Source organism: Lampris incognitus, chromosome 2, assembly GCF_029633865.1.
Source record: "Lampris incognitus isolate fLamInc1 chromosome 2, fLamInc1.hap2, whole genome shotgun sequence".
Lineage (NCBI taxonomy): Eukaryota > Metazoa > Chordata > Actinopteri > Lampriformes > Lampridae > Lampris > Lampris incognitus.
In genome coordinates, this window is record NC_079212.1 from 9,447,931 (window position 1) to 9,475,786 (window position 27,856).

At 43.0% G+C, this 27,856-nt stretch overlaps 2 protein-coding genes across 2 annotated transcripts in view; both read left to right on the forward strand.

The window, feature by feature from the left end:
* Positions 1 to 270: 270 nt before the first annotated feature.
* Positions 271 to 12,013, forward strand: si:dkey-16n15.6 (organic solute transporter subunit alpha). The gene is made up of 7 exons (XM_056275169.1): positions 271 to 337; positions 613 to 764; positions 950 to 1,023; positions 5,889 to 6,044; positions 6,691 to 6,802; positions 9,710 to 9,962; positions 11,175 to 12,013. The coding sequence occupies exons 1-7, from the start codon at positions 271 to 273 to the stop codon at positions 11,636 to 11,638; spliced, it is 1,278 nt and encodes a 425-aa protein (XP_056131144.1). The 3' UTR covers positions 11,639 to 12,013.
* Positions 12,014 to 14,816: 2,803 nt separating this feature from the next.
* The window catches only part of LOC130107862 (histone-lysine N-methyltransferase SUV39H1-like), a 33,901-nt gene continuing 20,861 nt past the window's right edge, over positions 14,817 to 27,856 (forward strand). Inside the window, exons 1-4 of the mRNA XM_056274640.1 lie at positions 14,817 to 14,859; positions 20,677 to 20,822; positions 22,367 to 23,026; positions 25,116 to 25,262. Coding sequence (XP_056130615.1) covers positions 14,841 to 14,859; positions 20,677 to 20,822; positions 22,367 to 23,026; positions 25,116 to 25,262 — 972 coding nt within the window. The 5' untranslated portion in view covers positions 14,817 to 14,840. The remainder of the gene's footprint in view (positions 14,860 to 20,676; positions 20,823 to 22,366; positions 23,027 to 25,115; positions 25,263 to 27,856) is intronic.

Consider the following 27,856-nt stretch of genomic DNA (forward strand, 5'->3'; position numbering starts at 1 on the left):
TCATTAATCGCTTTGGTAGATATAAATTGGTGGGACTAGGAGGAGCTGGGTCAACAAGGAACTGACAGGAGAAGACACGGTCCAGAATCATGGCCCGTCATCCGGATCCAGTGAACGTGGAGGATGACTACGTTCACCAGGACCTGTTAAAGCTCACAGCATAGTGAATTTCTCTGCACTGATCCGCTTGTTTTCTGTTTTAAAGTCAGCCGAGAGTGTTATTTGTGCTGTGTGTGTATATATGTGTGGGTGCTCTGGCGAGCCTGAAGGATGGGGAGGGGGACAAACTGCAGCTTGATAGGCCCCGAGATCCCCCTGTCATCCGAGTTCTTCAGAGGTAAGCTGCTTCATTGCTCAATGACCAGTTATCCTCGATGGGCTCTAACGGGGGGGGGGGTGTTGTGTGTTGTGTAATGTTCCTTCATAATCACTGATACACCAGTAGCATGGGGAGCTTTGTTAAGCAACAGGTCTTTGTGGGTTGATGTAAAAACGCAACACACAAAGAAGAAAAGAGAACAACATAAAATTAAACTCGCTCAGAGAAAGACTGCCTATCTTTTGGGGGGGAAAAAGGTTTTGATAGAACTGTTTGTTTTTTGTCTGAGTCAGCCATTAAAGATGAACTGTGGCTGTTCCTCATCCCGGCGGGTTTGGGGCTCATTCTACTGGCCCTGTTCCTGGAGGAGGTCGGCTTTTTCCTGCGTCACATCTCTTCTTCCAGACGAAAACGTCTTTATTTGTGGATCCTGGGGATGTACCCGGTACCGACCGCTCTTCTTTACACCTCACAATTCATCTTTCATCTGGCCACCTCTCATTTATAGACGGTGGATGTTGATAAAGTTCTTGGCAAACAGCACCTGATACGGTTCGGTACCTGTATATTTTGGATTGCTCAGATTTGTTCCTTATGACTTTGACTTGACATTTTTTTTGTGTGTCTTAGGTGTTTGCCTTGACCTCCATCATAGCCTTGTATGTTCCCCGGTCGTCCTCGCTGTGTAATTTCATTGCATCGCTGTGAGTTCAAGTTGTTTAATTTCACTTTTCCACACCTGTACAGACAAAATTAGGTTATGCTTTTACACTTATCTTTTAAAAACTTCTCTTTTTTTCAATTTCCCCCCCTTTTCTGTCCAATTGTATCTGGCCAATTACCCCACTCTTTTTGAGCCCTCCCGGTCGCTGCTCCACCCACTCTCTGCCGATCGGGGGGGGGGGTGCCCCGACCGACCAGAGGAGGCGCTAGTGCAGCGACCAGGACAAATACCCACATCCGACTTCCCACCCGCAGACACGGCCAGTTGTGTCTGTAGGGCCGCCCGACCAAGCCGGATGTAACACGGGGATTCGACCTGGCGATCCCGTGTTGGTAGGCAACGGAATAGACCGCTGTGCTACCCGGACGTCCCTTTAAAAACTTGTCACACACACACACATATATATATATATATAAGCTAATATATATACACTGCTCAAAAAAATAAAGGGAACACCTAAAAACACAATATAGACCTCAATGAATGAAATATTTCAGCTGAAAATCTTTATTTATTAGACAGAGGAATGTGTTTAGAGCAAAATAACCTAAGAATGATCAATGGAAATCAAAATCATTAGCCCATTAAGGTCTGGATTCAGAATCATACTCAAAATCAAAGTGGAAAATGAGAACATAGGCTGATCCAACTTCGGTGGAAATTCTTCAAGACGATTCAAAATGAGGCTCAGTAGTGTGTGTGGCCTCCACGTGCCTGTATGCACTCCCTACAACGTCTGGGCATGCTCCTGATGAGACGACGGATGGTCTCCTGAGGGATCTCCTCCCAGACCTGGATCAGGGCATCGGTCAACTCCTGGACAGTCTGTGGTGCGACATCGCGTTGGCGGATGGTACGAGACATGATGTCCCAGAGGTGCTCGATTGGATTCAGGTCTGGGGAACGTGCAGGCCAGTCCATAGCATCAATGCCCTCGACATACAGGAACTGCTGACACACTCTGGCCACATGAGGACGAGCATTGTCATGCATGAGCGGGAGCCCAGGGCCCACTGCACCAGCATATGGTCTGACAATGGGTCTGAGGATCTCATCCCGGTACCTAATGGCAGTCATGGTACCTCTGGCTAGCACGTAGAGGTCTGTGCGGCCCTCCAAGGATATGCCTCCCCAGACCATCACTGACCCACCGCCAAACCGGTCATGCTGGAGGATGTTGCAGGCAGCAGAACGTTCTCCACAGCGTCTCCAGACTCTCTCACGTCTGTCACATGTGTTCAGTGTGAACCTGCTCTCATCTGTGAAGAGCACAGGGCGCCAATGGCGAATCTGCCAACCAAGATGTTCTCTGGCAAAGGTCAATCGGGCTACACGGTGTTGGGCTGTGAGCACAGGCCCCAATTGTGGACGTCGGGCCCTCATACCATCCTCATGCATTCTGTTTCTCACTGTTTGAGCAGAAACCTGCACATTAGTGGCCTGTTGAAGGTCGTTTTGTAGGGCTCCGGCAGTGCTCCTCCTGTTCCTCCTTGCAGAAAGGACCAGATGGCGGTCCTGCTGCGGGGTTGTTGTCCTCCTGCGGCCCCCTCCACGTCTCCTGGTATACTGGCCTGTCCCCTGGTACCTCCTCCATGCTCTGGACACTGTGCTGGGAGACACATCAAATCTTCTTGCCACAGCACGCATTGATGTGCCATCCTGGATGAGCTGCCCTACCTGAGCAACTTCTGTAGGTTGCAGATACCGCCTCATGCCACCTCTGGTGGTGAGGGCACTAGCAAAATGAAAAACTAACCAAAGATCGGCCAGAAAAGATGAGGACAGGCAAATGGTCTGTGGCCACCACCTGCAAATCCATTCCTTTTATAGGGGTTGTCTTGCAAATTGTCTAATTTCCACCAGGTGGAAATTAGACAATTTACCAACAGGTGAAATTGATTCACAAATCAGTGTTGCTTCCTAACTGGACAGGTTGATATCTCAAAAGTGTGATTGACTTGGAGCTACATTGCATTGCTTATGTGTTCCCTTTATTTTTTTGAGCAGTGTATATATATATATATATACATCCTATAACACTAGATGTTTCAGTCAACTACACACACTAACACATACACCAATCAGCCTGACTGGTGTATGTGTTAGTGTGTGTAGCTGACTGAGTAGTTGGCTGATTGAAACAGCCAAAACATCAGAACCACTTACAGGTAAGTGGATAACATTGATTATCTCGTTACACTGGGACCTGTCAAGGGATGGGATATATTAGGCAGCAAGTGAACAGTCAGTTCTTGAAGTTGATGTGCTGGAAGCAGGAAAAATGGGCAAGCGTAAGGATCTGAGCGACTCTGACACGGGCCAAAATGAGATGGCTAGACAATTGGGTCAGCGCATCTCCAAAACAGCAGATCTTGTGGGGGGTTCCCGGTATGCAGTGGTCAGTACCTACCAAAAGTGGTCAAAGGAAGGACAACCGGTGAACCGGTGACAGGTTCATGGGCACCCAAGGCTCATTAATGCGCCTGGGGAGTGAAGGCTAGCCCATCTGATCTGATCTCACAGAAGAGTTACTGTAGCTCAAATTGCTGGGAAAGTGAATGCTGGCTATGATAAGACAGGTGTCAGAACACACAGGGCATCACAGCTTGCTGTGTATGGGGCTGTGTAGACACAGACCGATCAGAGTGCCCATGATGACCCCTGTCCACTGCTGAAAGCACCTACGATGGGCACGTGAACATCAGAACTGGACCATGGAGCAATGGAAGAAGGTGGCCTGGTCTGATGAATCACGTTTTCTTGTACATCATGTGGATGGTCGGGTGTGTGTGCATCATTTACCTGGGGAAGAGATGGCACCGGGATGCACTACGGGAAGAAGGCAGGCCAGTGTGATGCTCTGGGCAATGTTCTGCTGGGAAACCCTGGGTCCTGGCATTCATGTGGATGTTACTTTGACCTGCACCACCTACCTCAACATGGTTGCAGACCAGGTACAGCCCTTCATGGCAGTGGTATTCCCTGATGACAGTGGCCTCATTCAGCAGGATAATGCGCCCTGCCGCACTGCAAAAATAGTTCAGGAATAGTTTGAGGAACATGACAAAGAGTTCAAGGTGTTGCCTTGGCCTCCAGATCTCAAGCTGATCGAGCATCTGTGGGATGTGCTGAAAAAACAAGTCTGATCCATGCAGGCCCCACCTCACAACCTACAGGACTTAAAGGATCTGCTGCTAACGTCTTGGTGCCAGACACCAGAGGACACCTTCAGAGGTCTTGTGGAGTCCATGCCTCGACAGGTCAGAGCTGTTTTGGCGGCACGAGGGGGACCTACGATTATCCCATTTATATCACAGTCACTTACCAAAGAATTTGAATAAAAGCATTCACTTTTTTTGTGGAAAATTTTAGACTCAGAATAAAAACGTTATGAATTAAAAGTTAGCCAAAAATTAAAATGATGTAAATCACATGCTATGGTCTTCACAGTTACCAGATCTCAACCCAACTGAACACCTATGGGAGATATTGAACCGATGTGTTGGACAGCGCTGGGTGATAAATTAAAGGAAAACCCTACATAAAGTGTCTTAGTAAGGTGTTGGTGTGGATACCACAAGCCTCCAGAACATCTTCAGTGCTCCTTGTCATAGATTCTACAAGTCTCTGAACCCTACTGGAGGGATGAACACCATTCTTCCAAAAGATATTCCCTCATCTGGTGTTTTGATGATGGTGGTGGGGAGTGCTGTCTTACACGTCAGTCCAAAATCTCCCATAGGTGTTCAATTGGGTGGAGATCTGGTGACTGAGAAGGCCATAGCATGTGATTTACACCATCTTTATCCTCATCAGTTCAGTGACCCCTCGTGGCCTGTGGGTGGGGGCATTGTCATCCTGCAAGAGACCACTTCCATCAGGATAGAGATGTCTCATCATAGGACAAAGGTGATCACTCAGAATAACTTTTTATTGATTTGCAGTGACCCTTCCGTCTAAGGGGACAAGTGGACCCAAATCATGCCAGGAAAATGCCCCCCACAGCATAACAGAGCCCCTGGACCCCCTCACTGTAGGGGCCAATCAATCAGGTTTTTCATATAAGTTTACAACTGGACAAGACCAGTTTTCTATTGGATATAGAGGAGTGGCATTATGGCATATTCTAAGCACTACAGTCCAGAGTTATTTCTCTCCATTGTTTCAAGAAATATTCAATTTTTTTCTTGTTTATGAATTATACGTTAATGAGATGAATAAAATGTAATCATAGAGAGTTGAATCAGTTCATCTGGACACAACGTTTATTGACAGATATGTTTCGTCACTCATCTGAGTGACCTCTTCAGTCTCACCTGACTGCAGGTGTCCCCACCCATATAAACTATCCAGTGGCAGAACGACCCAAACCACCGATCGGTTTCATACGCAGATTACCGTGGCCATTAACTAGAGTTACAATGGCCATGTATAATATTGACAGAGGACTGGGGAATAGTTTTAATCACAGCATTGTAAGTAAAGCATTGTAATAAAAATAACAACAACAACAATAATAATAAATTAAATAAAATGTAATGTTTTTCCATGACAACTTTTAATTTTGTTGTTATTTTACTTATTTTCTATTTTATTCTGTTGACTTTTTTATTTGTTAGTGTTTTATTTTAATTGTCACATGTAATGTAGCTTTCTTTCCTGTGATTTAGCTACATTTGACAGAGGCGGTAGTCTTACAAGTCCAATGGGGGTTTTTTCCCCCTAAACATTTGTGCATATTGGATGATTTTGTGTTGTTGCTTGTCTTGCCTTCTGTCATTTCACGCATTGGCAAAAAATAAACTATGTTAAACAAAGCTTTACCTTTTTGTCTCTGGTTTGCAGATATCACTCCATCACTCTGCTGAAGTTTATGGGGTTGATCACCAACTTCTTCGGGGGGAAGGAGCGGATGTTAGAAGTCTTGTCAGGGGCGCAACTTTCTCCAGATCCCTTCCCGTGCTGCTTCTGCTGCTGCCTCCCCATGATTGCCATCAACCGGTACACAACACAACAAAACAGGACTGACCGCTGTCATGTGCAGTTAGTCAAAGATCACCTCCAGTGATTTTAATTTAGACAAACAGGTTTTATAGTGTCATATTGATTGTTAGGAGTCCTTTCTTCACCTTCAGAAGCATAATTTGATTTGTTATAACTGCGTTAGCGCCCCCATCTCTCAACAGATTTCGTTCACAAGACTCCTTACTGATGGCTAGCTTGCTCGCTAACTAGCATGATGTTGCTAAGCAGCTATTCTGAAACCGATCAACTGAGAGACTGACGGCAACTCACTGATTGTCCAATCAAATCAGAGAATTAGGTGATGTCATTTGTTACCAGAAGCTGATTGGTTTTCTCCAACCATTTGATTAAATTGGTAACCAGGAAGAGAGTTTCTCAAGGGGGCTTTAGTCACATTTTCACAACAATAGCAGTGCTAACATTAAAAATAACTTTACATTAACAGACCTTCTCTTGAAAAATACTACAAGATTTAAAAACATGATTTTCACTGGACTGGATCTTTAAGAACAAACCTTGTTGTGTCACAGCTGGTAGATTTGGTAATAAGGGACTGGTATGACACATTGCCCAAGCAAACAGTTAAAATACTGAAGGTTTTGTCTGGTCGCTTATGAAACAGGACCAGTATTGGATGGATGATGGCTGCTGTGCTCCAGCTCTCTTTGGTTCGAAGCATCCTGTTCTTCATCACCCTGGTCCTCTGGACTGATGAACAGTATGACTACGGGGACGTGAGTACGATATTCAGTCTCCGTTAAATTTTATGTCCTATGACATTATTATGTCATTATTGTCATTATTTTCTAGCAGTTATTGACTTTTCAGAATGAAAATCAGTTGTATTATCCGAGTGTATTTTCATTTGTTTTTGCTGACCAGGTTGCATTTGCAAACAAGCCACAGGTTGGCAGAACTGTAGCTGAGGACAGGCACAGATATTAATGGATTATTCTATTTTTTTTTTTTTTTTTACAATGTTGGGTTTTGTTTTTGTAGTTTTTTTCCATCTTACATATCAGTTATGATACCTTTATGCATGCTCAATAATCCAGGTAAGAAAATCAAAGAAAGTTGGAATCAGTTGATCTGGACACAACGTTTATTGAGAGAATCGCTTCATCACTTAGATGGGATCCAGGCAGTGGTTACAAAAAAAAACAAAAAACAAAAACAATTGATAGATCGTCTGAAGCTGTTAGAAGAGGACAATGCTACTGACAGAATGTTGTACCATAGATTATACCCAGGGGGAGCTACACCTAGTGTGCATGGTTTACCTAAGATACATAAACAGGATGTGCCATTACAGCCTATTGTTTGCATGATGAACTCAGTGACCTGTAACATCTCTTAAGTTTCTAGCATCTATATTTAACCCGTTGGTAGGCAGTAATGAACATCACATTCAGAACACTATGGATTTTGTGGATAAGGCGAGGGACATAATTATGGAGGAGGATGAAACAATGGTCTCTTATGATGTTACGTCTTCTTCACGTGCGTTCCTGTTGATGAAGCAGTGGAGGTAGTCTGTATGAAATTACAAAATGACCCCACCCTTAGCAATAGGACCACCCTTAACACTGACCAAGTGTGTCTGCTCCTGAAGCTGTGTCTTCAGTCCACGTACTTCACATACAGGGGGCAGTACTATAGGCAGAGGCATGGGTGTGCTATGGGTCCCCCGGTCTCACTTTTAGTGGCCAACTTGTATATGGAGGAAGTGGAAAAGAGGGCTCTGACGTCCTATCCAGGGACATCCCCTAGCTATTGGTTCAGATTTGTGGACGACACCTGTGTTAAAATTAAACCTCAGGATGTACCACATTTCACCAACCACATTAACTCTGTAGACAACCATGTCAAGTTCACCAGGGAGGATGTGAACAATGACAGGTTAACCTTCTTAGACTGCGAAATTGCAATTGGTGATGGGGGACATTTGACTGTTGATGTTTATTGTAAACTGACACATACTGATCAGTACTTAAGGTTTGACTCATCATCCACTGGAGCACAAACTAGGAGTCATCAGGACGCTGTACCACCGAGCTGACAACGTCCCCACCGACACAGCGGCTGTGGAAGGGGAGAAATCCCACATTAAACAGGCCCTGGTTAAGTGTGGTTATCCTAACTGGGCGTTTGTCAAAGCCAGAAGACGCCTAAACAGTGCACCAGCCGATCGAAGAGAGGAGAAGGACAACAGCTGTCTAAGCATAAACCAGTGGTGATTACGTATGTGGCGGGAGTGTCGGAAAAGTTGAGGCACGTGTTTTCCAAACACTGCGTCTCAGTTGCTTTCAAACCCCAAAACATGCTGCGCCAGAAGTTGGTCCACCCCAAGGATCGGGTCCCCTGACACAAACAGAGCAATATAGTGTGCGCTGTTAAGTGCCAGGAGGATTGATGTGACTTGTACATTGGGGAAACCAAACAGACACTGGCCAAGAGGATGACACAGCACAGGAGAGCTAACACGTCAGGCCAGGACTCCACAGTCTACACCATCTACAGACCATTGGCCACTCTTTCAAGGATGAGGATGTGCACATCCTTGATAAGGAGGAACGCTGGTTTGAATGGGGAGTCAAAGAGGCCATCTATGTGAAGAGGGAACAACCATCCCTGAACCGAGGGGGGGGGGCTAAGAGTACATCTTTCACCATCTTACAATGCTGTGATTGCAACCATTCCCCAATCCTATGTGAATAGTACACACGGCCGTTGTAACTCTAGTTAATATTCACGGTAATTTGCATATGAAACTGATCATTAGTTTTGGTCGTTTGGCACTGTATTGTTTATAAGGGTGGGGGACACCTACAGTCAGTTGAGACTGAAGAGGTCACTTAGATGAGTGATGAAACGTATCTTGTCAATAAACGCTGTGTCCAGATGAACTGATTCAACTTTCTTTGACAGATATGATACCATTTTACCCACCAGATTCAAATGAACACGAGCGTCAGATATGTTTCAACAAGTCCAATTTAACCCAGTTTTGGAGGTGAAAACCAAAGTGAAAGTTAAAGTTATTATCTGAAATGTCCAGTGTGATCAATGGTGGATGACATTGCTGATCTACTTCCTGGTTCAGCCTGCAGGAAGTAGCAGCCTATACTTACTGTAGGAAGTAGTAACCATCCATAAACTAGCCGGCCAGCACAACAGAGATGATGGACAGTCAAGGACACAGTCTGACTGAGACACTAGGGGGGTTTGTTGTATAGAGGACACGTTTCACACCCCTGTTCGCTTGTCCCATAAGACACCGCTGTAAAGCACTGGTGGTCCAGCAACATAGTCAACATGCACAAGAGCAAAGAGTATGAAAATGAGACCCAGGTTGTAAAAAAACGGAATTTCCCTTTAATATTGCTGAGTATTATACTCTGTTAAATCGATTTAACAGTGTCAACTTTGGAGAGTAGGAGGCAGGTGGCTTGTGAGTAAGAGGCCAACCACTTCTAGAAAGAAACTATTCAAGGGTAAAGCAAAAAAAAAAAAGTGGTCAACCAGGAAGGATACTGGAAAGTATCTGACTCATCTGTTTCATTTGGATTCATGGAGACCATCCTAGAACGAGCCTAACACATACACAACTGGTGCTTTTCTTACTATCCCCCCATCTCCAGGTAGATTCGGTCAATCCCAATTTGTACGTGAATGGAATAATAGGGGTGTCAACCTTCCTGTCCTTCTATGGCCATCTGCTGTTCTACAAAGCCACCAGGCAGGCGCTGAAGGGCTATAGACTGAGGGCCAAATTTATCTGCATCATCTTGGTCTTGGTGCTTTGTGGCCTGCAGAACGGTATTTTGGAGACCGTCGGAGCTCTGGGGGTCATTCCCTGCACCCGACCGTTCTCTGCTCACACCAGGTCCCAGCGTAAGTAAAATCCATCCATCCATCCATTATCCAAACCGCTTATCTTGCTCTCAGGGTCGTGGGGGATGCTGGAGCCTATCCCAGCAGTCATTGGGCGGCAGGTGGGGAGACACCCTGGACAGGCCGCCAGGCCATCACAGGTCCAGTCAGGGTAAATAACAGATAAGAGATAACTTAACAAAAGTCTTGACACATTTAAAGACCAGTTTGCACTACAAAAGAGCATCTAAACCACCCTGCCGTATCTCAGTTTCATGTTGGGATAGCCTGCTAAATTTCCCTCATAGTAATCTTGAGTCACTTCATGTGTTTGAAAGTGCTAATTTCTACTGGTATTTGTCTTCATGCATGCTCAATAATCCAGGTAAGAGTGTGTCCAGATGAAGTCATTAAACTGTTTGTGATTACACTGGTATTAGTTGACAAGGATGATCCAACACCAATAACAACCAATCCCAAGAGCTGAAACCTGTTTTCATCCAGTGCTAATGCAGGCATGCTAATGTAGTGCTAATGTAGGCATGGTAATGTAGTGCTAATGTAGGCGTAATAAAGTCCTTCTCTGTCTGACTAAAGTCAGGGAATTCAATTCATATCAAACATTTTCTCACTGAAATATCCAGATTTTCAAGTTAACATTTCGATAATTGTGATAAAAACATTTGGATCAGGCGTCTGGGTAGCGTAGTGGTCTATTCCATTGCCTACCAAAATGGGGATTGCCGGTTTGAATCCCCGTGTTACCTCCAGCTTGTTCGGGCGTCCCTACAGACACAACTGGCCTAGTCTGCAGGTGGGAAGCCAGATGTGGGTATGTGTCCTGGTCGCTGCACTAGCGCCTCCTCTGGTCGGTCGGGACCCCTATTCGTTCGGGGGGAGGGGGAACTGGGGGGAATAGTGGATATGTCCCCCCTGGTGAAACTCCTCACTGTCAGGTGAAGAGAAGCGGCTGGCGACTCCACATGTATCGGAGGAGGCATGTGGTAGTCTGCAGCCCTCACCGGACCGGGACAGCTCGGAAGAGTGGGGTAATTGGCCGGGTACGATTGGGGTGAAAAAGAGGGGAAAATCCCCCCCCCCAAAAAAAATAACAAAAAACATTTGACTCCAAATGGCTGACTTGCAGTCTATGTATTATAACAAGCACCTGCAGAACAACAGAGAACAAACGACTTTATTGCGTAACTTTTTCTCTCCTCTTCCCTCCGTCAGTAATCTACCACTACGCTGTTGTTGTGGAGATGTTCTGCATTGGTTTGTACGCCCGCCACACGTTTCGCAAAGTGGAGCCGAGTGTGGAGGACGGCCTTGTATTGGAGGAGAGGTCAAAGACAGCCCGGATGCTGGAGGTGGCGGTTCAAACGGAAGACATTGTGACGCTGGAGCCACATCAAAACCCCATCAGGTCATCAGAGGAGCCTTGGCCCGGCAGCAGCGTCCTGCTGGGCCACTTCAACCCAAGTTACAGCAGTGACGGCGAGGACTGCCTTTGCAAAATTGAACACGCCCCCCTTGATTGCTTCCCCTTCCCTCGTCAACCTGAATCTCGAACCCTGGGCCGGCCCGGCACAGACGTGGACCACAAGTCTCCGGGGGAAGACTGCTTGAATCAGACGAAGATTACTGTCATAGCGGATGTTTGCTATGACGAATCCAAAGATGTCACCGTCGTTTGAGTACTTCTGCCGTGATTCATCACAGGACAGAATACCGCTTAAACTGATGCGTTTGGTTGTAATGGACGAATAGCACAAGAGATCCCAGTCTACACTGTCATTTCAGACATGTTTCTAAATCAGAAAAACTTTGATTTCATATATATATATACACTACCGTTCAAAAGTTTGGGATCACATTGAAATGTCCATATTTTTGAAGGAAAAGCACTGTACTTTTCAATGAAGATAACTTTAAACTAGTCTTAACTTTAAAGAAATACACTCTATACATTGCTAATGTGGTAAATGACTATTCTAGCTGCAAATGTCTGGTTTTTGGTGCAATATCTACATAGGTGTATAGAGGCCCATTTCAAGCAACTATCACTCCAGTGTTCTAATGGTACAATGTGTTTGCTCATTGGCTCAGAAGGCTAATTGATGATTAGAAAACCCTTGTGCAATCATGTTCACACATCTGAAAACAGTTTAGCTCGTTACAGAAGCTACAAAACTGACCTTCCTTTGAGCAGATTGAGTTTCTGGAGCATCACATTTGTGGGGTCAATTAAACGCTCAAAATGGCCAGAAAAAGAGAACTTTCATCTGAAACTCGACAGTCTATTCTTGTTCTTAGAAATGAAGGCTATTCCATGCGAGAAATTGCTAAGAAATTGAAGATTTCCTACACCGGTGTGTACTACTCCCTTCAGAGGACAGCACAAACAGGCTCTAACCAGAGTAGAAAAAGAAGTGGGAGGCCGTGTTGCACAACTGAGCAAGAAGATAAGTACATTAGAGTCTCTAGTTTGAGAAACAGACGCCTCACAGGTCCCCAACTGGCATCTTCATTAAATAGTACCCGCAAAACACCAGTGTCAACATCTACAGTGAAGAGGCGGCTGCGGGACTCTGGGCTTCAGGGCAGAGTGGCAAAGAAAAAGCCATATCTGAGACTGACCAATAAAAGAAAAAGATTAAGATGGGCAAAAGAACACAGACATTGGACAGAGGAAGACTGGAAAAAAGTGTTGTGGACGGATGAATCCAAGTTTGAGGTGTTTGGATCACAAAGAAGAACGTTTGTGAGACGCAGAACAAATGAAAAGATGCTGGAAGAATGCCTGACGCCATCTGTTAAGCATGGTGGAGGTAATGTGATGGTCTGGGGTTGCTTTGGTGCTGGTAAGGTGGGAGATTTGTACAGGGTAAAAGGGATTCTGAATAAGGAAGGCTATCACTCCATTTTGCAACGCCATGCCATACCCAGTGGACAGCGCTTGATTGGAGCCAATTTCATCCTACAACAGGACAATGACCCTAAACACACCTCCAAATTGTGCAAGAACTATTTAGAGCAGAAGCAGGCAGCTGGTATTCTATCGGTAATGGAGTGGCCAGCGCAGTCACCAGATCGGAACCCCATTGAGCTGTTGTGGGAGCAGCTTGACCGTATGGTACGCAAGAAGTGCCCATCCAACCAATCCAACTTGTGGGAGCTGCTTCTGGAAGCGTGGGGTGCAATTTCTCCAGATTACCTCAACAAATTAACAGCTAGAATGCCAAAGGTCTGCAATGCTGTAATTGCTGCAAATGGAGGATTCTTTGACGAAAGCAAAGTTTGATGTAAAAAAAATCTTATTTCAAATACAAATCATTATTTCTAACCTTGTCAATGTCTTGACTCTATTTTCTATTCATTTCACAACATATGGTGGTGAATAAGTGTGACTTTTCATGGAAAACACAAAATTGTTTGGGTGATCCCAAACTTTTGAACGGTAGTGTATATATATATGCTTTATCAGCGTTTATTCTAATTGCAGTATCTCAGCCTAACCTCATGTGGCCTATTCTTGTAAATCAGATTCATATCTATTTGTTTTGAGTCATGATGCAGAACTGCAGTTGCGGTTATACTCAGTAATTTAATTCATGTAATGCTAAAATACCACAACTAAAATGATAGGAGGGGTGCAGTCTGTCTATAATATCCATCATCCTGTTTCAGTGTTGTATTCTGTAAATTGTGTAAACACAACATCCCCTGCACGTCTGTCCGTCTTTGGAGAGAGATCTCTCGGTTGCTCTCCCTGAGGTTTCTTCCTATCCCCCCCCCCCCTCCCTGTTTTTTTTAGGGAGTTGTTCCTTATTCGATGCGAGGGTCTAAGGACAGGATGGTGTATTGCTGTATAATCCACCGAGGCACATTTGTAATTTGTGATAATGGGCTATTCAAATAGAACCGACTTGACTACGTTGGCCTGCAGTGCTCCATAACACAGCAGCAACGCCCCCTAGCGGAAAATAGCAGGTATTTGCCCCATGCGGCAAACATGAGGAAACGCCCCATCTGGTGGAAAACACTAAGAACTACACATTTGAAGACAGAGGTCCCAGGTTGAAAACCTGAAAAGAACGCACGGGTTTATATGCTGTGATGGCATCAAAAATTAGGCTTTTAATGGGTTTAAATCGGCCCGTTTCTGCGCATAAGGATACGAGTGTCTGTATTTTGGTTTCACAGTTCATTATAGACCAACAGGAGCTGATGTTGTGCTTCCAAAATTCGAAATAAACAAAAAAAATCACAGCCTTGTCAAACTGTATGCCGTATGCCTTACACAGCCACAATGATGGGGGGGGGGTCGCAAATTAAAAAGCCAACTGTGTCCCTCGTGAGCCACAGGGGTTAGATTTTAAACCCAACTCGGAGAGCTCTGACAACTAAATCGCACTTGAGTGGACCCAAACGGCTGTACTCAAACGTAGGTAGACAAGACCATCGGTTCTATTGTCTCTGGCGTCCACTCGAGATCGCCTCTGAATAGAGATTTCAAACCATGTACCGACACTTCACCTTGTGTTATTTCCGGATAAGATGGTAAGGGACCGTCTCAAAATAGTTAGTTTTAAGACTTGTGGGGGTGGGCGGGGTGGGGGGTCGCAGTTAAACCGCCAGTAATAATCTCACGCAGGTAATCGATTTAAGAGTTTTTCGCATACCTACTAATGTAAAAGTGTAAAGGCGACGCACCTTATACCTTGTCCTATTCAAACAGCGAAAAGTGTAGGTTTTGTTCGCTGACCCGCAGTGCCTAAATGTTGTTCCGGCTTCTCGCAGCGCTCATCCAATCACGGCTCTCGGACGCTGGTTCCTGCCCTCCGGAAGTCTCTTCTCCAATACCGTCTCTCTTATTTTGGCGGCAGGGCGGAAATCATGGCGGAAAATTTGAAAGGTAACCCACGAAGTCGACTATTTAATTTTTTTTATTTCGTTACAGAGTTGTTATTAAATGTCGGCGGTTTCGGATTGAGCGAAGTCGTTGTGCCGTGCGTAGATTGTGCACGTTTGTCGTCTTTGAGGCTGCCCCCCCACGTCACGCAACGTTAGGGGCTCAGTAAGCGTGATGCGTTGGCGCTGCTGTAGTTTGGGATAATTGGGGAACTGGTTGGGACGACGAGCTGTCCGTCACCAGGCGACACGTCCTTTAGTCTTGGCGATATTTCATAAAAACCAGTTAACTTAAAGTAAGGACTGACTTTAGTGAGGATGCAGTTTACGGGGGGGGGGGGACAACGCTGGTTTACGCGCTAATATGTTGATCATCGCTAAAGTTACGCGTCATGGGACCCGTTGAAGAGCATGTCGACCACATTAAAGTTAGGCAGACAAAGCGTGCGTGGCTCCCCCCCCGTCCGTCTGTGTCTGTAGGACCCGCAGTAAAGTTAGTAAGACAGACTGTGTCCGTCTCTGTAGGACACGGAGTAAAGTTGGTAAGACAGACTGCGTATGTCCATCTGTCCGTAGAACATACAGTAAAGTTAGTAAGACAGACTGTGTATGTCCGTCTGTCCGTAGAACATACAGTAAAGTTAGTAAGACAGACTGCGTATGTCCATCTGTCCGTAGAACATACAGTAAAGTTAGTAAGACAGACTGCGTATGTCCGTCTGTCTTTAGAACATACAGTAAAGTTAGTAAGACAGACTGCGTGTGTCCATCTGTCTTTAAAACACAGTAAAGTTAGTAAGACAGACTGTGTATGTCCGTCTGTCTTTAGAACATACAGTAAAGTTAGTAAGACAGACTGCGTATGTCCATCTGTCCGTAGAACATACAGTAAAGTTAGTAAGACAGACTTCGTGTGTCCGTCTGTCTGTAGAACATACATAAATGTTACTGAGACACCCGGTGTGTGTCTGTCAATCTGTCATTAAAGAAAGTTAGACAGACTGTGTATGTCCATCTGTCTTTGAAACATACAGTAAAGTTAGTAAGACAGACTGTGTGTGTCCATCTGTCCGTAGAACATACAGTAAAGTTAGTAAGACAGACTGTGTATGTCCGTCTGTCTGTAGAACATACAGTAAAGTTAGTAAGACAGACTGCGTATGTCCATCTGTCTGTAGAACATACATAAATGTTACTGAGACACCCGGTGTGTGTCTGTCAATCTGTCATTAAAGAAAGTTAGACAGACTTTGTATGTCCATCTGTCTTTGAAACATACAGTAAAGTTAGTAAGACAGACTGTGTGTGTCCATCTGTCTTTGAAACATACAGTAAAGTTAGTAAGACAGACTGTGTGTGTCCGTCTGTCTGTAGAACATACAGTAAAGTTAGTAAGACAGACTGCGTATGTCCATCTGTCTGTAGAACATACATAAATGTTACTGAGACACCCGGTGTGTGTCTGTCAATCTGTCATTAAAGAAAGTTAGACAGACTTTGTATGTCCATCTGTCTTTGAAACATACAGTAAAGTTAGTAAGACAGACTGTGTGTGTCCATCTGTCTTTGAAACATACAGTAAAGTTAGTAAGACAGACTGTGTATGTCCGTCTGTCTTTAGAACATACAGTAAAGTTAGTAGGACAGACTGCGTGTGTCCATCTGTCTTTAGAACATATAGTAAAGTTAGTAAGACAGACTGTATGTCCATCTGTCCGTAGAACATACAGTAAAGTTGGTAAGACAGACTGTGTGTGTCCGTCTGTCCGTAGAACATACAGTAAAGTTGGTAGGACAGACTGTGTGTGTCCGTCTGTCCGTAGAACATACAGTAAAGTTGGTAGGACAGACTGTGTGTGTCCATCTGTCTTTAGAACATACAGTAAAGTTAGTAAGACAGACTGTGTATATCCGTCTGTCTTTAGAACATACAGTAAAGTTAGTAAGACAGACTGCGTGTGTCCGTCTGTCTTTAGAACATACAGTAAAGTTAGTAAGACAGACTGCGTGTGTCCGTCTGTCCGTAGAACAAACAGTAAAGTTAGTAAGACAGACTGTCTATGTCCATCTGTCTTTAGAACATACAGTAAAATTAGTAAGACAGACTGCGTATGTCCGTCTGTCCGTAGAACATACAGTAAAGTTAGTAAGACAGACTGTGTATATCCGTCTGTCTTTAGAACATACAGTAAAGTTAGTAAGACAGACTGCGTGTGTCCGTCTGTCCGTAGAACATACAGTAAAGTTAGTAAGACAGACTGTCTATGTCCATCTGTCTTTAGAACATACAGTAAAATTAGTAAGAAAGACTGCGTGTGTCCGTCTGTCTGTAGAACATACAGTAAAGTTAGTAAGACAGACTGTGTGTGTCCGTCTGTCTTTAGAACATACAGTAAAGTTAGTAAGACAGACTGCGTGTGTCCGTCTGTCCGTAGAACATACAGTAAAGTTAGTAAGACAGACTGTCTATGTCCATCTGTCTTTAGAACATACAGTAAAATTAGTAAGAAAGACTGCGTGTGTCCGTCTGTCTGTAGAACATACAGTAAAGTTAGTAAGACAGACTGCGTGTGTCCGTCTGTCTTTAGAACATACAGTAAAGTTAGTAAGACAGACTGTGTGTGTCCGTCTGTCTTTAGAACATACAGTAAAGTTAGTAAGACAGACTGTGTATGTCCGTCTGTCTTTAGAACATACAGTAAAGTTAGTAAGACAGACTGTGTATGTCCGTCTGTCTTTAGAACATACAGTAAAGTTAGTAAGACAGACTGTGTGTGTCCATCTGTCTTTAGAACATACAGTAAAGTTAGTAAGACAGACTGTGTATGTCCGTCTGTCTTTAGAACATATAGTAAAGTTAGTAAGACAGACTGTGTATGTCCGTCTGTCTTTAGAACATATAGTAAAGTTAGTAAGACAGACTGCGTATGTCCATCTGTCCGTAGAACATACAGTAAAGTTAGTAAGACAGACTGCGTATGTCCGTCTGTCCGTAGAACATACAGTAAAGTTTGTAAGACAGACTGTGTGTGTCCATCTGTCTTTAGAACATACAGTAAAGTTTGTAAGACAGACTTTGTGTGTCCATCTGTCTTTAGAACATACAGTAAAGTTAGTAAGACAGACTGTGTGTGTCCGTCTGTCTTTAGAACATACAGTAAAGTTAGTAAGACAGACTGTGTGTGTCCGTCTGTCTTTAGAACATACAGTAAAGTTAGTAAGACAGACTGTGTATGTCCGTCTGTCTTTAGAACATACAGTAAAGTTAGTAAGACAGACTGTGTGTGTCCATCTGTCTTTAGAACATACAGTAAAGTTAGTAAGACAGACTGTGTGTGTCCGTCTGTCTTTAGAACATACAGTAAAGTTAGTAAGACAGACTGTGTGTGTCCGTCTGTCTTTAGAACATACAGTAAAGTTAGTAGGACAGACTGTGTGTGTCCATCTGTCTTTAGAACATACAGTAAAGTTAGTAAGACAGACTGTGTGTGTCCATCTGTCCGTAGAACATACAGTAAAGTTAGTAAGACAGACTGTGTATGTCCGTCTGTCTTTAGAACATACAGTAAAGTTAGTAGGACAGACTGTGTGTGTCCATCTGTCTTTAGAACATACAGTAAAGTTAGTAAGACAGACTGTGTATGTCCGTCTGTCTTTAGAACATACAGTAAAGTTAGTAAGACAGACTGTGTGTGTCCATCTGTCCGTAGAACATACAGTAAAGTTAGTAAGACAGACTGTGTGTGTCCGTCTGTCTTTAGAACATACAGTAAAGTTAGTAAGACAGACTGTGTATGTCCGTCTGTCTTTAGAACATACAGTAAAGTTAGTAAGACAGACTGTGTGTGTCCATCTGTCCGTAGAACATACAGTAAAGTTAGTAAGACAGACTGTGTATGTCCGTCTGTCTTTAGAACATACAGTAAAGTTAGTAAGACAGACTGTGTATGTCCGTCTGTCTTTAGAACATACAGTAAAGTTAGTAAGACAGACTGTGTGTCCATCTGTCTTTAGAACATACAGTAAAGTTAGTAAGACAGACTGTGTATGTCCGTCTGTCTTTAGAACATACAGTAAAGTTAGTAAGACAGACTGTGTGTGTCCATCTGTCCGTAGAACATACAGTAAAGTTAGTAAGACAGACTGTGTATGTTCGTCTGTCTTTAGAACATACAGTAAAGTTAGTAAGACAGACTGTGTGTGTCCATCTGTCTTTAGAACACACAGTAAAGTTAGTAAGACAGACTGTGTATGTTCGTCTGTCTTTAGAACATACAGTAAAGTTAGTAAGACAGACTGTGTGTGTCCATCTGTCCGTAGAACATACAGTAAAGTTAGTAAGACAGACTGTGTGTGTCCGTCTGTCTTTAGAACATACAGTAAAGTTAGTAAGACAGACTGTGTATGTCCGTCTGTCTTTAGAACATACAGTAAAGTTAGTAAGACAGACTGTGTGTGTCCATCTGTCCGTAGAACATACAGTAAAGTTAGTAAGACAGACTGTGTATGTCCGTCTGTCTTTAGAACATACAGTAAAGTTAGTAAGACAGACTGTGTATGTCCGTCTGTCTTTAGAACATACAGTAAAGTTAGTAAGACAGACTGTGTGTCCATCTGTCTTTAGAACATACAGTAAAGTTAGTAAGACAGACTGTGTATGTCCGTCTGTCTTTAGAACATACAGTAAAGTTAGTAAGACAGACTGTGTGTGTCCATCTGTCCGTAGAACATACAGTAAAGTTAGTAAGACAGACTGTGTATGTTCGTCTGTCTTTAGAACATACAGTAAAGTTAGTAAGACAGACTGTGTGTGTCCATCTGTCTTTAGAACACACAGTAAAGTTAGTAAGACAGACTGTGTATGTTCGTCTGTCTTTAGAACATACAGTAAAGTTAGTAAGACAGACTGTGTGTGTCCATCTGTCTTTAGAACACACAGTAAAGTTAGTAAGACAGACTGTGTATGTTCGTCTGTCTTTAGAACATACAGTAAAGTTAGTAAGACAGACTGTGTGTGTCCATCTGTCTTTAGAACACACAGTAAAGTTAGTAAGACAGACTGTGTATGTTCGTCTGTCTTTAGAACATACAGTAAAGTTAGTAAGACAGACTGTGTGTGTCCATCTGTCCGTAGAACATACAGTAAAGTTAGTAAGACAGATGTGTGTGTGTGTGTGTGTGTGTGTGTGTGTCTACCATATCCAGAAATGGTCGTAGTGGATGAAGGTTTAAATTTCCACCAAGCTGTTACACACCTGAGTCTACTAATCAAGGTCGTCAGCAAAACCTGCTGGTTAATTAGTACAATCAGTTGTGTCACTGCTTGGATAGCCCCCGACACAGTGTCTCTCTCGTTGTGTGTGTGTGTCTGTCCATTTGTCTGTAGAACATACATTAAAGTTTGCAAGACACATGGCGTTTTCTCTGTCAGGGTGGGTGTGTATGCAAGACACCATCTTCTCTCATTTTGTAAGTGACACAATGTTTGTTAGACAGTGTCTTCGTTCTCATTGTGTGCGTGTAGAAGACACTGTCCTCTCTTTTGTTTGTGTGTGTGTGTGTATGTGTGTGTGTGTGTGTGTGTGTGTGTCTGTTTGTATAACATCAAGGTTAAAGTGTTTAAGACACATAGTCTCCTCTGTGTGTCTTGTCGGTGTCTGACAAGACAGTGAGTTCTCTCTGTATGTGTGTATGCATATAAGACTGGCTCTATTACACTTCCCCGTCTTAACACAACTCAATGTAGCTGAAGGGAAACCATTTCACTGTCTAAGTTGCACAGCTAAAGCCACTGCTGCTATTGCTTTCACTTCTATTGCAGATTGTAGTGTGCCGTGCAAGCTGTCCTGGGATGACCTGGAGAGCATGTGTCGCCGTCAAAGAATCCACTGCAAAGAGCTACGGGTGAACAGGAGCAACTTGGATTGTTATGAAGTGGAATACCTCTGTGACTACAAAAGGACAAATGTATGTGGGGGAACAGCATATCCTTAAATGCACATTATTATACTATCGATGATTTAAAAGTGCTATGTGTGATATTTCAGCCTCAATGAAATGTGATATGACCGTATGAGCTGACTGAATCAAAGAGAACATCTCTCATGTTTGTCTTGTTAACTTTTAAATTGTCATTCACATCGCTGAATGATGGTCAGAATTCAAGAAGAAATACACAGAGCACCTTTAATGGTTTGTTGCCTCTCTAAAGTCCTTGACATTTTTAATACACATGCATTTAAGTTTGAAGGGATTTTATTCTGTCGAAGGTATGACGTTGTGTCTCCATTAATGCTTGAACAGTTCTTGTCTTTTGCTTCTGACACTGTTGTCTCATGAAGAGAATAGTATTATCTGTCAAGGAGAGGCTGATTCAGTGACTGTATAGATTTTGAATATGCAAGAACTGTGGCTTACATCCTTCTCCATTTATCTGGAGTCTTTGTGTTTAATATTCGCCTGGAGTACAACGACACTCATGAAAACATTGGTTTTATTAATGTCATCGATATCAACAGAACAGAATACTGCAAGTCACTTTTAGTCTTAAAAGAAGTCCACTTCCAGTGAGGCTGTGGTACAGACCGTTCCTAGAATGAAAGCAGTTTTCATAAAATCTCAACTGAAGGCCCTCTTTATGTTAGATTCAGAATCAGTGTACGTTTTTTTTTTTCTCGCTTGAGTTTGCAAATCAAAGAAAGTTGAATCAGTTCATCTGGATACAGTGTTTATTGATAGATACATTTCATCAATAAATGTATCCAGATGAACTGATTCACCGTTCTTTGATTACTTTTTATTTTATTTTTTTTACCTGGATTATTGAGCATGCATAGACATTTTGAGTTTGCAAAGTGACTTAACGGGATGCTCACTTGAAACGTGGGAAAAAATATGACAGTAAGGAATATCTAGGAATAGTTGGCAAGATAGCAAAGGAATTAAGGGAATATTAGCAATCTTCTATACCAGGTGAACCATGCCAGGCAAATAGTTCAAGTTCAGCTTTATGGTCATGTGTATTGGAATATGATGAAATTGTTGTGCTCTGGCTCTCTGCCTTAACACGAAGGACACAAGGACACCCCCCCCCCCAAAAAAAGACTATGTACAAAGGAATTCATACATTATATACACAATATAGAAAAGTACATGATAATGCCACAATGTAAGGTGCATATGGGTGCATCAACTGTTCAGCAATCTGACATCTGATGCAATTTTACAAACAGGTAGTAGTTGTGTAAAATAATGGCCAGAACAATGAAATTGTTGATGTAAGTGAAAATGAAGTCCATCAGAGAGCTTATTGGTCAAAAATAAGTGTTTTAGTCTGATAATGTAAATTGTGACTTTGTTGCAAGTTATCAGTGGTATGCAAATTACCATAGGGACATGCAAGTATGCCACCGTTTCAAGGCCAGCCACCCAGGGCATCCAGCCTCAGTTTCTTTTAATTTGATGTCTGGTTGACCAAACCACTTGGTGTGCTCTAAATGTTTGTATTTCAGGAAGAAGAATTGTACTTGGTCAAATGGAAAGGCTACCCAGAGTCAGACAACACTTGGGAACCCAAGAGAAACCTCAAATGCACCAAGCTGATGAAGCAGTTCCACCTAGACCTGGACTCCCAGCTGAAGCAGCACAAACGACACTCCATACCTAAGAAGTTGTCTAAAGAAGTGTCCTCGGTTCTGGTCCAGAAAGCAAGACTCCGTCGGATTCTCCAGCGCTGGGAGGCTCACTTAAACAAAACTCGGAACCACCCGGGACGAATATTCGTCAGGAATGAAGTTGACCTTGAGGGTCCGCCAAAAGACTTCACCTACATCAACAACTACAAGGTAGGCCCGGGCATCGTGTTGGACGAGATGGCGGTGGGTTGTGAGTGTACAGATTGTGTCGCGGAGCCCATGAATGGTTGCTGCCCAGGTGCCTCCTTGCACCGCATGGCCTACAACAGCCGGGGACAGGTGCGAATACGGGCGGGTGAACCCATCTACGAGTGTAACTCCCGCTGCGTCTGCGGCCCTGACTGCCCCAACCGAGTGGTGCAGAAGGGCATCCAGTTTGACCTTTGCATCTTTAAGACCGACAATGGCCGTGGATGGGGCGTACGCACGCTGCAACACATCAAGAAAAACACTTTTGTCATGGAGTACTTAGGAGAGGTAAGACTTATTAAAATATATGAATCTGGACTTGTTAACAGGTTTGAATTAAATGTAATATAATGTGAGTTGTCAAGTAATTCAACTATACTTTTAAGCAAAAAGCAAGTGGCAAAGTTTAGTGATTGCTTTGTATGTCATTCTGAAATTTAAAGTGCTTGGTTTCACATGGGAAAATTTTGCTGTTAGGCACATAACATTTTTTATTTACACACATTGCTCATGGGTGAGTTCCATTTTAGTGGTAGTGCTTATAAGGATCTATGATTGATCTTTGAATTTGAGCCAAATTTGTGATTACCCGTATTTTTTTTTTTAATTTTATATCTTTATTAGATAGTGGTAGTGGAGGCAGACAGGAAATGGGGAGAGAGAGAGCAGGGGGGGGGGTGCAACAAAGGTCGCCGACTGGATTCGAACCGGCGATGGTTGCAGCCATGTGGTATGTGCTCTAACCTTTTGGCTCTAGAGGTGCCCGTATTCATATTTGAATATATCACAGCTGAAAAATTCTTTCTACCCTTTTTTGCCTAACTGCTTAAATACAGCCTTTTTTGGGAGCATTTTCACAAGTAACTTTCCTTAAAAATCCAAACTACAGTGCACAGTGTTATTGCATTGTGTTAATCTGATCCTTTGCACATTTGCCCAAATCAACCTTTTGGTAAACGTCTGAGTGAAAATCAGGAAATGGTGGCATGAGCACAATGCAATGTATGTTCAAAGGGGGATGTTTAAGTTGTTTTTCAGTTTTTCATCCCTATAACAGTGAAAGTGTTGGGCAGTACCAGTGTAGAATTTATCATCAGCAGTCGGTGCGGTCACATGGACAAAGTCTTGCGTTTTTGCTCTCATATACTCACATTTTGGACCTATGAAGCGATCAAAACAACCCACCCTGAACCCATATTGCATTGTATTATGTCATCATTTCATTATTTAGATGAGGAATTTACAGAGAGTTGTTTCCAAACCAGAGATGGTCCGCTTGGAAGTGGACTGAGAACCCCAAATTTTGGTGAACCTTTCAGACTAGTTTGGTGTGCACTAGGGTCGGGCGATATGTAAAATTGTTCTTACCAGCCACCATCCGCCCAACAATCGGTGTTTGCTGATATTGTATTGCAAAAGATTCTAACACTGCCAATTTGCACAAGCATTAATGTGAAAATCTAATTTTACTGAAACATTACAGCCTGTAGGCTACTCTTCAGTCAAACAAAATAAATCACCTTGAGGTCTTTGCTAAACAATAAGATGTAAAGACATGCTGAACAGCTGTCTGAGACGATTTGGGAAAAAAAAAAAAAGAAAGTTCGATATCATCAGAGAAGGACGCCTCCACTTGCTGCCTCCAAATGAACAAACAATTGGGATAACATAACTAGGCTATTAAACGATCATAACTGGACATACAGTTTTTGGTCTAGTTCTCAAAAATTATTTATGAATTGACGTCATTTTTCAGCACCAATCGATTGGACAGCAACCACTAAAGACGGCGTAATTGTTATTTAATCACTGCCCTGTTTTGTGAAAGACTCGCTGGAAGTCAGTACAACAAAAATGTGCATATGGCCCAACTCCAACTGCTAGTTCCTATTTGCTCACGCTTTGAATTGTGCTTTACAGGTTAATCATTTACCGAGTTGAATTCCCGAGGAGGCAGACCATTAAGTTTGCAAAATTAAAGGACAAAATTGCCACACAAAAAAAAAAACAACAACCGCCTATTGGACTCAGCCAATCACCAATTGCCGACGTATTCGTCCAATTGCCCAAGCCTAGTGTGATTCTCCACATGGGCTATTCAAATCTGTCATAACAATCGGAACTCAATAGAAATTCATTTAAGTATGCACTAAATGTTGTTGGTGCGAAAGCTACCTTAAAGAACAGGATCACATTTATTCTAGTCCAGACTTCATTAAAACATTGTCGGGCAGGTTTCAGAATTATACAGACAAAAACTTCACTGGTTGCTTCAGTAACGAGAAACTTATCACTTTGCTGACTATTTCCATCAATCCAATGGTTGTAATCATTTTAAAGCCTTCAAAAACTATAAATGCTTTAATGTTCTTTCTAGATCATTACTACAGATGAGGCTGAGAAGAGGGGTCACCTGTATGATTACCAAGGCTCTACATATTTGTTTGATCTGGACTATGTGGAGGATGTGTACACAGTGGACGCAGCTAACCAAGGCAACATCTCTCATTTTGTCAACCACAGTGTGAGTATCTCAGTGGTTTGATTGGCACTACCTTTGAATGAAATTTGCTAAATTGTTTTTTTTTTTAATCTCAGCCGGGCCGTAGCCTGGGGGGGATTATGCGCCTGTGTGTGTGTGTGTGTGTGTGTGTGTGTGTGTGTGTGTGTGTGTGTGCATGTGCGTGTGGCTAATCTTGCAAACTACTTGACCTATCAATCTAAAAGTTTGTGTGAGTGTATGATAAAGAATCTCTTGTGGTTGCGGTGATTCAACCCCTTCAAAAAAACTTTGTTCTTGCTATTTCCGCTCCCTCTCTCCATTCACTGTCTAGCTCTTTCGACCAACGCTGCTTTCTGTTGCTGCCATATCTGAGTCAGCCGTGTGCATGCGCGACTCAGATTTACGGTTGAGTCACATTGGGCTGCGACAGTGTCGGAACCAAATCATTTTGTATTCGGGTATGAGTCTTGAAAGTAAACAAGAAGTTGATTGTATTTTGCAAGCTGGCAGATCATACACTACTGATCTCAGCACAGGAAAGCTGGAGAAACACACTGGATAAACCACAAATAATTCGCGTTACTCACCTCGCTGCCATACAGAAGTACCATCATCTCTGATATTAAAACTCCGCTATAAAAATACAATTTCAAGATTAGGATTAATCACAGTGACCGCTGGAAATAATCTCAGTCGCTGCAATAAAACTTTTCCCATGGCTGAGCTATGTTTTCTTACCGTTGTTTTATGAATGAACGTCAATCTGCAGAACAGCCATTCACCTCGATTGATTTTATATCATGAAAACCTTCTTTTTGCTTTTTAACAGCGGTTGGCAACCAGTGTATTAGGTGCATTACCACCACCTTCTGTGGACCAGAGGTTAAATACTACCCATTAATCCTGTCTAATAAACTCAAAGAAAACTACTGTGCAACCCACTTGGCATATTCATTAAATTTTTAATGCTGAGCTCCTGAACTGCAGTCATCCTAAGTTCTTCCTTCATATATTGTCTTTCTTTATCATACTTAGTACCATCTATAGTTGCATGCGTTATAGTCTCCTCAGCCTGATAGTGTTCACAGAAACCAGTTGGATGCTTTCCTATTATACTGAGGGTGCTGTTGCAAATGACCTCTTCTTTCTGTGACCTACCTATATTATTGAATTGACTTTGTTGTTTAAACTGTATAGAAACCTACCCCTTATTTCAGTGTTCCACTTCCATTGCCACTCTTCTATTGCCTTGACCTCTGATTTGCTTAATGGGACTTGCAAATCTATGGTGTCTCTATGTAAAGCTTGTTTTGCTAATCTGTCCACCTCCTCGTTTCCCCTTAGACCTACATGTGCCAGAACCTACATAAACCCAATTGACATACCTTGTCGAATGATTCTGGAATGTACTTGTGCTCCTCTTTCGAGTGCTTCTTGTTGTTGTTGTTATTCCTGTTAATATTGACTATTATCATCTCCCTAGTCAAGGAAATGAGGGCAAACATTCACTAGTTGCCTAGAACTTTTAAAGATTGGTACAGACTGTACAGAACACTATTTCAACTCAGAAACTACCACAGGTTATTCTCAGACCACCGGATCTAACGTGGAGCCTTATCCCGGGGGTAAGCGTTGCAGATGGCACAGGGAGAGGAAACAGAAGGGGGTTAAGTGAGCTGGTTTGCTAGCCCGGCTAAGGGTTGCTCTATACAAAACTCCTCTCCCTAGGGTTTTTCTCGTGAATGTAAGCTCACTTGCCAACAAAATGGATGAGCTCAGACTGAGTGTCGCTAGAGAGAGAACTACAAAGGACCACTATGTTCTGATTTTCACGGAGATGTGACTGAATCACAACATACTGGCTGCAGCAGTTGAGCTACCACGCTGCTCGCTCCATTGCAAGGACAGAACGTCTGACTCTGGTAAGAAATCAGGCGGTGAACTTGGTTCTTACATAAATGAATCACGGTGCACGAACACGACCATAATAAATAAATGCTGCTCTCCGGACCTGGAATATCTAATGCTTAAGTGCCGACTGTTTCACTTGTTCAGGGAATATACAGTTGATGTTGTCATGGCAGTATATATACCACCACAGGCTAATGCTAAGCTAGTGCTTGGACACATGCGTGACACTATCAGTAAACAGCAAAACACACCCTGATGGAGTTTTCATCATTGCTGGAGACTTCAGTCAAACGAACCTCTGAAATTTTCCAGATTCAATCAACATGTCAAATGCACAATCAGGGGGAAAAACACCTTAGAGCATGTCTTTACTAACATAAAGGATGCCTAGAGGGTCATACTCCACCTCCATCTTGGACAGTCAGACTACTTCTCTTTGTTCCTTGTCCCAGCACACAAAGCCCTTGCTATCAGTGCTAAGCCGACCAGCAGAACAGTTAAAGTTTGGCTTGAGGGAGCCGTCTCTCAACTCCAGGACTGTTTTGAACACTCAGAATTCAGTTCAATTCAATTCAATTTATTGTCCTTAAAAACAATGTGCAGGCACATGTTAAAAACAAAATAAGGGTTGCGGCTTCACCCAACAGTGCAAGACAGACAGACAAACATAGCAAACATAGAATAAGATATATACAGATGAAGAC